Below are 11,545 nucleotides of genomic sequence, written 5' to 3'. Positions count from 1 at the left end.
GATGCTGTTTTCTACCATTGTTGGGCATCCCTTTCACGCCCATCGTTTTTGTGCTCTGTTACGTGCCCCCTTTTCTGGTACACTGTTACGTTAGCCCATTTATAAAAGAGTCAAAATAAAAATAATAATAATAATAAAAATAAAGGGAGAGCAGTGATTCTCCACAGGAACAGTACTCCACTTAGGCCATTTCCCTTTTCTCTTTCTCCTTTAGGCCATCCCCCATTTCCTTCTCATCCAAGTTACGAAATCATACTTGTATCTCTTACAGACTCCTTGGATATCCCTCATTATTTTACGCCCTCTGATCTCTGCTGCTTGCTGCTCAGCCATGACATCCTCAGTTTTATGGTCTGAGTCCTGCTTTGTAAGTAGTTTTGTTCATAGTCTTTGATAAGATGAATTAATTAGTCTTGAGTTTAGCTTTAATCCCATGGCCTCTGGGGTGGTTAGATTTTTATAAGATTGTATTAATTATGATGAAGAAAAAAAAGTTGGTATTCACGGTATGATGATTGATGAGGGTTACTTGTTAATAACACTTGAAGTACTTAAAACTTAATCATTGAGCCAGGCGCATATTCTCATTGATTATAACATTCTCTAAATCTAATTAAAGGTTTCAATAATGCAAATAATTTGAAGTTTTGTTTGTTTATTATTATTGTTGTTAAGAGGGGTCCAAATTTGAGGTTTGTTCTTAAGGAGCAAGATTAAAGGCTAAGGTTGAAGCTCCAAAGATAGCCAAACAACGAAAGTGGAGTCCCAATGGAGGCCTGATCAAGTGCCCCAAAAGTCCAGAGAGGGCAAATTTGTCTTCATGGTGCCTCTTGACTCAGAGAAGGTGCCCTAATAATAATAGGGATGACCACATGTGTGGCCCAAGACTATCACCGCAGCATCCTTAAGGTCCCATATAATATAACCCAGCTTCGTCTGCATGTACCTTTCTGCCTCTCTCTCCTGACGCCAGGCTTTCCGTGTTTGACAATTTAGGAAACAAAACGTTTTCAAATGTGGGTACCATGCATTTAATCATGTATTCTAATCGAATAATTAAAGATTAGGTTATTTTAATGGTGTCTTTCTTTTGTTTAAGTTCATGCCGAATCATGCATGCAGCTTGCAGTCACCGCTTTCCGTGCCCTTTGCTACAAGTTCCGAGCAATTAATGGAACAAGAGACCAATGATTAAACTAATCACACATGAAATCTTTCAATTAATGCATGTAAGTAATTTCTTGGGATTCCAGAAACGTGGCAACTGCCCAACCATGCGTTTATGGGTCCACGTCTTCGTCTTCCTTATGCGAGCCCGGCGGGTGCGGGACTAACCGTACCATTGCATCACCTTCTTTTACCTTTTAGGTTAGTTTCACTTTCACCCAAAGCCAAATTTTAGGGACTAATGTTTTTTATTGGATACATACAGATATTAATATTAACGTAAGTTGTACGTAAATTGATTTTGATTTTGGCATACGATTATTTATTTTAAACATTTATATTATGATTATTAATGAGGAAATGGGTATGGAAAAATAATTGAAATATCCACGTTTTAATCACGCTGGATCTGGAGATCTGCAAATCATGGGTGGCATACGGATTAAGCAGAAGAATCAAGACAGCGAAATCTAATTCGGATTACGACCAGCTGGTCACATCCACACCTGCACGCGCGGGTACGTTGGATGGATGGGTGGATTCTCCATTATTTATCTGAAAGCCTATAACCAAAACAAAGGAAAACCCTCACCCTAATGTCCCTATCTGCCATTCACCTATGCTTCTATTTCAACATATTCAATACCCCACATCTTTCTAACTTTACTGCTGCCTCATGAAAATACTCGAATTTCCACTTTTTTTTTCTTTTTTTTTTTTGTCCTCCTTTAATTCACCTGGGGGTGTGGTTTTTTGAAAATTAAATAGGGAATATTGACACTTGTACCATTTCTGGTGGTGGGGCCCTTTTGTCTTGGGTTACATGGGAACTTTTTAAAAATATATATATATTAAAACCTAATTATTTAATTGTTTCCTTTTTAGCAAAAAAAAATTGTTGAAAATATTTTCATAAATATTCTAAATAAGTAAAAAAAAAAATCATAAGATAGATAAAGATAGACTTATAAAAATTATACAAATTGATAGAGATGTGAGAGAAAGAATAAGAGACACTTGGTGGTGAGGGTGGGCACACAAGGATGAGAGGCTCATGGTTCTGAATCAATAGTTATATTTGATTATATCCTTTATAATATTTTATATAATATAGTAGAAAAATTCTCTTTCATCTATAAATTTTTCATAACTGCATTAAAACTTCTTATAACACAACAAATCAGTGCATAAAAATATTGAATTCATGTTTTCAAAAAATTAATTCAATTTTTTTTGTATTAAAATCATTTTTTTTTTAAAAAGAGAAATTTAAATTGAATAATCTGAACTTATCTTTCCAAACATGAATTTTACTTCAAATGTAAAACCATAGTTATTTTAGAATTATTTTTTATGATATGATGTTAAAAATTAAAAATAAAAAGGCACTGCTGTTGCAAAGAGCCCATTAGACATGGGTTGGCACTGAGAATAAGACGGGCGTGAGGCAGTCAACTCCCCACTCAATTTGAAAAGAAGGGGGAGCACTATTGGGATTGTACGAGGCCATAGGAAATGATCCTATTTTGCTTAAAGCAGACTGTTAATGGGAGAATTTTCTTGGTCATTAGGGACACTTTTAATAGTGGGAATACCTTTCTTCTGCATTAGGATTTAGGAGCAGGGCCTTCCTCTCTATTTCCTTGGGTTTTTTTATTGTTGCTCCCACCCAAAACTAATATCATATCTTTGGTCTGATATTAGGATCCAAATGGTGCGTGATCCCAATGTCCGCACAAACTTCGATTAAAATTGTGGGGTATAATCTTACATGTGATATTCTGTAAAAAGAATATTTTTTTTTTTATATTTTCATTTTGATTGTAATTCAAACAACATCATTCGAAATGATGAAAGTGTTTTCTTAAATTTAAAGATCAATAAAAGGCATTTTTTATTAAATAAAGTTGTTGAATGAGTATATATAACACTTCTGTCATTTATCAAACTTGAATATTTTATTATAGAAGCTTTTTCTTAATTTTTTTAATCTTTTTTTTTTTTTGTGAAGTTATTTCATTTTCTTAATCTAAACTTTTTTTATCTGGATCTTCTGATCTAAAATTTAATTTTTTGATCTCCCTTTTTTTCTCAAAGAAAATCACCTCTATTTATGAGTAAAGACAAAAAACTAAATTCGTTTCAAATTGCGGAGTATAATCTCACATGTGATATTCTTTAAAAAAGAATATTTTTCTTTTAATTTTTTCATTTTGATCACAATTCAAACAACATTTAAATAAACTTGTTGAATGAGTATGTAACACTTGTGTCATTTATCAAACTTGCATGGAAGATTTTAAAATAGAAATTTTTTCTTAATCTTTCTTAATATTTTTTCTTAATCTTCTTCTTTTGTTTTATGTGAGGTCATTACGTTTTCTTAATCTAAACTTTTTTATCCAGATTTTCTTATTTAAAATTTAATTTTTTAATCTCTTTTTTTTTTCTCGAAGAAAATCACCTCTATTTATGAGTAAAGACAAAAAACTAAATTTTGAATTCCAATATTTAGGTGCTTATTTTAAGGGATTTAATTCTTTTATTTTAACAATTTTTCTTTTTCCACATTTTACCAATAAAATAATAATAATAAATATTATTATATTATTATGCTTTTTGAGTCGAAGATTAGTCTTTTTAGCAAACCTATTCATAAAAAGAATATTTAACCCAAATTTTGTTCAACCATGAAATTATAATTTATTTTTTTAGACGTAATTTAATTTACTAAATTTCTTATGTCTACACTATATATATATTTTTTAAATATAATAGATGATCAATTTAATGGATTTGGGACCATTTGATTCCATAACTCACTCACAATGTTCCCCAAAAAAATATATATTAAAAATAATAAAATTATTTTATTAAAATTTTAAGACAATAAAAATGAGTAAAATTATCATGCAATAGGTGTAGATATCTTCTTGACTTCATGCACACTTATGAGTAACTTTCTTTTTGAAAAAAAAAATGTTAAACTAAATCGAAATCTAAGAATTCCTTTTACCATGCACATAAGAATGGTTAACTGAATTTTCTCTGGTTTCCTAAGTGCTTTTAGGAACTGGCCCAATTTTCCATGATAGTAACCCCACTACTACACTAGTATAGATGAGTCCTTTAAGAATCATTTGTGATCAACATCTTTATTCATTCAACACTAAATTCTTCTTAAATATCATCATAATAATAAACACTATCACCATAGGATGAGACCATGAGACTAGGGAATATCCCTCACAATTAGCATTCACACAATCATTTTATAGCTTCATTATTACCCTTTGAACTTTCTTTTAGGGATCTTCAATCATAAAATTTTGATATCAGCAATGATAACGAACTTAAATGCTTCAATCAGTCATACTTCTCTCAATGATTATGTTATTATTTTATAAGCTAATTTTAATAGGTTAAAAGATCTGCATATTTCACTCACTCAAAAAATATTTATTTAATAAAATTATATTTAAGTCTTATACGTCTCTTTTTCTCATTCATATTTGTAATTTTAATCTCGATTATACTAGCTTGTCTATCCACTATGAGAATTGGTTTATCCAATAAAAGGCATCTCTATTAAAAGATTTTGAAGTCATTCATCTTCCATACAAGTCAAATTAAAGGCTACAAATTTTGATTTCATAGTAAATCAAGATATAATCGTTTGTTTAGTTGATTCTTAGCCTATAAGATCCGATTAGCAGTACTAAATCCTTCTACAATTATAAAGAACCCTAAGTAGTGAATCTCATAATTTATTGTGCCTTTAAGATATGTAATACCCTTTCTAGTGCATTTATTGACAATGATTATGTGAAATACTAATTTTAAGGGATCAATTAGTTAAAGAATTATTACAACATTAATTAATTACCGATCAAATAGTTAAAGAATTAAACCCCACAAGGATTTTAAGCCTAAATACGGATCAATTAATAGAGCTGATATTCATGGGCTCAAGGATTCACTTGATTAAACCTCTTCACTCTTGAAACTAGCATGACACCTTGTCTTTTTTGGGGTCAAATCGATGCTTAAAGTCAACCTTATTCATTATTTAAAAGAAGATGTAATGAATACCGAAAAGGCTACGAAGGAAAATGTGACGAATTAAAGGACAACACATTTACATCTCTAGTAAGTAATTTCTCCATTACTATCTCATTTGTGGGTCTCTTAAGCCATTAAGCTGTTATAAATTGGTATTTATCTTCGTACGTTAACAATACATAAGCCTAGAAGCCTACACAGAGAGATCCCTAAGCCTCCCACATGACCCATTGCCATACTACGTATATTTTATATTATCTACTAGAAATTCAGAAAGACAGAAAAAAAAAAAGTCCTTGTCAGGTTATTATTGGAAACTTTTTATCCCAACCACGTGTCGTGAAGCTGGATATAAACGAGCTTCGGAAGTTGGAGCTGCGTAGAAATGTAAGAGATAAGCGTAAAACATTAGTAGAGATGGTGGTCCCGAGGACAGGGTGTGGGTCGACGAAGAAAGGGAAGTAAGAGGCAGACTTGGAGCACCGAAAGGAAAGGAATAGAACATATTCCTTTGTGATAGAGTTTGATGGATACTGACTACAATTTCTTAATCTCACCCAGTTGTTCAGCGTAATTAATTTTGTCTGCGTAACAGGAGAATGATTTTTCATATGGGATTTTTAAAAATTAAAATAAGATAAAAGTAGAGTCAATGGAGCGTACAAATCACGAACGTAGAATTCGGAGATGTGTCGGCATATCCTATATTTTAGGGAGAGGCCAGATTAATAATATGCAGGGTGTATGAGGTCGAAGAAGAAGAAGTGGATTGGCCAGTGGCCCCCATCTCTGAAAATGAATGTATTCGAGTGTTCTCTTGATGTGTCATGCACCAAACTCAACAGTGGGGGAAGAGGGGGAGTCTTATCATTAAGGCCCAATTGCCGCATGGCCTGCTCCGACAACTCCATATGGGCCGGTTACCGGTACATGACAAAATCTGCCAAACTGTAGGCATTACCACATTACCACCTTCCATCGCTATCACTTCAACTTGTTTCAGGTACTAAACCTCCAGGCTTCTTTCCATTTCTGCTCTGACAAAATGAAATTATGCAGCTCGTGGTTGAACAGCTAGTTGTCAGTGTCACCTACCTTTAACAATATGTCAAAACACTTCCTTCCCTTTTCACATAATTTAATGCTCGGTTAAAGCTGCTCCAGATTTCGAATCTTCAAACCCAACTATTGGGTTTTGGTCGCTTCAATGATTGTATCAGAGTGGTCTCCAACTAGTTCAATAAACTGATGTCCGGGCCACAAGGCTGAAGGCACCGCACTGCTTCCTACTTTCTTGGGCTTCGTCCTCCCTTTAGGAGGCCTCCAATGCTGTTGGTATACACACCATCCACCCACATCAAATTTCCTTCCATATGAAAGAAATTTCAGGCCATTTGAACCCATCATAAGACGGAAACTCCGAGAAAAATAAAGAGTGTTCCTCTGTCACAGAAGGCTCAACAACAGATTAGAAGATATACATCATAATAATTTTCAATTTGAATAATTAACGCAGTGTACCATCTGATTTTATTAGAGGTGCAGCTGTAATAACTATTGGGGTAAAAACCCAACTCAACAAGAATGGAGTTGTCTGCTTTATGTGGCTCTACAGACAACCTGGATAATTTATGCATAGATTCTAGCTTCTAAAAATTTCACAAATATGGATTATATTACATTAAAAAATAAAAATAAAAACCCAAATAGTTGCATTTCGATTTTGAAGCGTACTGCACCTTCACGAATTTCCTTCCCGGTTTCTCAAATTGCAAGCACAATCTGTCTCTTCACATTAAAGCATGCCAGTAATATTGATGAAAATATTAAAAAAACATCTTTCACTCCAGCTCATTGTCCCCAAATGCAGGCCCTAAAACAAATAGCATTGATCTATTAGTATTTCTGGTAAAACAGTTAAACAGCAGGAAACATAACTTCAATTGGCCTTCCATCAGTTTTGTGAGTTTGTATGTGCACACATGCATGTATGTGCTTCTCTTTTCTCAAAATTACCTGTATGCATTTGTTAATGGCACAGTGAATATGAAAATATATTGAATAAACACCATGGATGAATGTACCAACTTGAGATGAATAATTGAGTCTCAAACAGACTAAAATTGTTGTAAAGTTGAGCACAATGTGGGTTAAAATCTATATTATCCGAATATCTAAGGCTGCCACTGTACAATTCTGAGCAAAAAATTAATATTCAAACAGTACAAGTCTCCTTCCATACATCATCCACAAAGATACCAGCAGATATATTTACCAGTAAAGTTCACCCTGTGTGTCTTCACTATATGGTGGACAAAAAAATATAACCATTTTTCTGAGAAACCCCCATATGACATTTCATTGGAGGATGTTTGCATGCACTCTTTTAGCATTTACTTGGAGGATACATGTTCTCATTGGATGTGAAAATATAATGCATATCCTTCCAGAATATGTGGCTGGTTGAAAACAAGACAATTGAAAACAATCATGTTTCACATGTTGTAGATCAACCTAAGGACTCCACAACAAAGGACCAGAAAAAGTGAACAAATAAAGCCTCTCTTGACTTCTACACAGGATTAAAGCTCTACCACAAACAGCCATAATCATACCCTGTCTCATGCTTATCTCAATCATGAAAGATGGCTCAAAGCTTAAACCACCTGGATCTTAACCAGTCAAAGGCCTGAGAGATACAAAAAAACTTAAGGGAAGAAGAGCACAACTTCTTTTTACACGAAAAACTCCTGTTTCCAAGATTACAGTGAGACTTTGAAAGAGGTGAGGCACCACCTCGGGAGCTCAGCAGTTATTACCTAGGCATTCCCCAAGTTTTTCCAGGCTACCAGGTCTAGCTAAACCACAAACTATTGACCGTCCTAATTCTGATTATCAAATCATTGTTTGTTTAATTCATAAAAGAAGCTTATTTTTCAACACATACAATTTCAGAAGAACCCTTTTTCATATATGATATTAAGAAATAAAGTGACTTTACAAAGGATAAAGTCTACAAAATTCAAAAGGTCTGTGCCCTGATCAATAATATCCAAACACATAGATTAAAAGGAAATTAAGGTCGCACTAGAAATCTTTACATCTAAAATCAGCATCCTAAAGACAGTGGAGGTTGATGTTACAAATTCAGTTGTTCAGGCATGAAAATACTTTGAACTCCTTAAAATGGAGTGATAATGGCATGTTAGTAGTCAAAATCTGAACAATAGAGTAAGAGTTGTGGAAGAATGTGAGTGGTAGGTGGCACCATTGGCAGGTTGGAGCACAATAGAAGTAATAGAGGTGGTAGGATAACGGTGGTGCAATATGGAAGGTGGGTGGCACAAATGACAGTAGTTCTCATATAGGGTGGCAGGGCTCCAATAATAGTGCCAAGCTGCAGCAATGACAGCGGTGGGTGGCGATCATGATCATTATATATAGGTGGGCAAGGCAGTGGCACGATGTAGTAGGGCTATCGGTTTTTTGTTAGTGGATTTAGCAGTGGCATGATGCAAGAATATTTTGGAATAAGCATTTTTTTTTTAAGGTATATTCATACACACAGATAAACATGCATAATTTACTTCAATAAAAAGGTTTGATCAGGTTAATACAGTGAACTACCCTGTCTTGCCCACATTGGAATGTTCTTGAAATAAATAAAACAGGTAAAGAGACAAGTCCAGGTAGGCGTTTTTTAACCCAGGTCACATTCAAGAAGGGCTACCAATTAGTGATGTGGTTCAGGTTCTGGTTTTCCCATTTCCTGCCACCCTGAATTTGACGCATGCTGTTTTTCCATAAAGTCAACCCAAGAACAATAGAGTTGAAGTCATGCATGGGACAAAAAAGTCTAAACTTCACCTCCCCCCCACCCCAGCCTTTTCAAGTACATATAGGAGGCCAAGTTGCAGGTTTACTCACAAAACTGGAGCTAATGTTGTGTCCTCATATAAGAAAGTGTTTCTTTTGTCCATGAAATCATTTATGAATCAAGAGATAGAGGATAGTTATCCATGATAAAAAAATTGCCACTTTCACTATTGACACTGCAATTCTTTCCCCATCTCCACTTTATACAATGATTCACAGACAAAAGCCAAAAGGAAGGAACTGTGCTGTAACAGAAGATGTAAAACCACTGGGGAACAAACTGTGCTGTAACAGAATATGTAAAACTGCCAGGGAACAGCACGATTCTATGGTGGGAAAAACAAAAAAACAATTGGCGCATAGAACTATGTACATTCCACTATGGCACAAATAACTTAAATACAAGATAAAAAAGTTGTAGAATGAAATGTCGATAAAGGTATACCATTTGTGAAAAATTCCATAGAAAGAGGAAGATGAAGAATAGGATAATAAAACGTCTTCACTTCTCACTCATAGCCTCTACCTTTCCATTCAGACTTATATATTACAACCAGCAAGCAGTGAGACATAATGGAAATCTTGGTTAATGGCAAAAGAAAGCTGCATCTAGATTGATTCACATAGAGCACCGAAATAGAATAGACCATTTTTTGAAACCCCAATGGGAAAAAAAATTGGGGCCTAGAAAACCAAAATGAGAAATCAGAGTCTCCTTTATGTGCCTATCAGGAGAGACATGCAACTGGCCTGCTATCAGAACAGATAAGTGGTTTCTCCGGTTCAACAATTCAACCATTGAGTTCGAACAACAAAAAATGCAGGGGATGGCAGAACCATGAAAATAACCATTTGATAGTTCGGAAGTTTTTTGGTTTGTAATTTAAAATCAAGGGTACGATATGTATCTTGCATTGGCAGACCTTCAAAGTAGTGGATTCAATCACATTTTTAAGTATGAAATTATCCTCAATACATAATTCCAGAAAACAGATCCCTGTTCATTATGCCCAATTCAGAAACGTGACAATGAGTGGCAGAACGCACAATCCACAGTGGAGAAAAGACAAGTTTATGTAAATACACAGGATTGCATAACACAACACATCACAACAAAGTAATGCAATTCTATAAGCATCCAGATGCCAAACAACAATTTATAAATAACATAAATAAGTAGTAATTTGAAATTTTGAAGCGCAAGGACAACTACCCGAGGTTCACAATGCCGTTGATGGGATCCACAAGCTGAAGCTGTTGTGGCTGCTGTTGTTGCTCCTGTTGCTGTTGCTGCTCCGAGGTAGCACCATCGACCAATGCGACAGCCGCCCTGGCCGGTGGGGCACCTTTTGCCTCAACAAACCTCCACATGTACCATGACCCAACAGACCGATAAGGTTTCCACTTCTCACATAGCTGCTCCATCTGCGATGGCCGTGGCAATTCTTCCAATCCATATAAAAATTGCACGCCCTTACGTACACCAACATCTCCTACTGGAAGAACGTCTGGTCTATGGAGCGAGAAAATCATGAACATGTGTACGGACCAAGATCCAATTCCCTTAACCATGGTGAGCATTGTGAAGAGTGACTTATCATCCATTCCCATAATTGATGAGTCAGACAGAATTCCAGTCTTGTACTTGCTAGCGAGGTCGTGAAGATAACCAGCTTTTCGACCAGAGACTCCAATTTGCCGGAGCTGCGACGGCGAGAGGGCTAGCACGGCGTCGGGAACAACACCGGCCTCGCCACCACAAAGCGCGACGAAGCGAGTGTAGATTGAGGTCGCGGCCTTGTAGGCCAGTTGTTGGTATAAAATGCTTTTGGCCAGGGCAAGAAATGGAGGGTGACAAGAATCGAAAGTCGGCGGCTGGTGAGTGTTGATCAAGGCAGCGAGAAGTGGATCGGACTTGGTCAGATGCCGAAGCGCCACATCGAGTTCGCCTTCACACGACAATGGCTTCACAATTGTGGGTAAAGCCGCAGTTGACTGTGCTGCGTTTCTCTTCCAGGCTCTATTGCCGCCTTTTAACAAATCATCCTCAGAGACTGGCTCAGATTTTCCGTCAGAGCCGCTGGGCGTGGCGGCGGAAGAAATCTTTCTGATCTTCCGGGATCGGAACGGAAGTTTGGAAGAAGATGAGGCTTGTAGGGAAATATCATCGGCGGTGACGGTGGTGATGGTGGATTCGGCTTCCGTAGTAGAGGTGGGTTGTAATAGAGTAGTGAAGGGTTCATGGGACTCTGAGTGGAATTGCTCACCCATCTGTTGATTGTTAGGGTTTTGTGGAAGAATGAATTGGGGGTTTCGCTTGGGAAAGACAATGATGTTATCATGCATGAATTACATTTTGACCATTTTCCTCTCCACTGTTTGTTTACATTCCTACGAGGAGATTGGCTGCCTCCTACGCCAGATAGCACTTAGCATCCCA

At 36.0% G+C, this 11,545-nt stretch overlaps 1 protein-coding gene across 1 annotated transcript; it reads right to left on the bottom strand.

Annotated features, from left to right (window-relative positions):
- Positions 1-6,727: 6,727 nt before the first annotated feature.
- On the bottom strand, positions 6,728-11,545 carry LOC100252980 (DNA-3-methyladenine glycosylase 1). Its single transcript, XM_010650836.3, has 2 exons — positions 10,319-11,545; positions 6,728-7,102 (listed from the first exon to the last, which is right to left on the bottom strand). Exons 1-2 carry the CDS (start codon positions 11,449-11,451, stop codon positions 7,081-7,083), a joined length of 1,155 nt encoding a protein of 384 aa, XP_010649138.1. The 5' UTR covers positions 11,452-11,545; the 3' UTR covers positions 6,728-7,080.

Source organism: Vitis vinifera, chromosome 4 (assembly GCF_030704535.1).
Source record: "Vitis vinifera cultivar Pinot Noir 40024 chromosome 4, ASM3070453v1".
Lineage (NCBI taxonomy): Eukaryota > Viridiplantae > Streptophyta > Magnoliopsida > Vitales > Vitaceae > Vitis > Vitis vinifera.
This window is presented reverse-complemented; position numbering and strand designations above follow the sequence as displayed.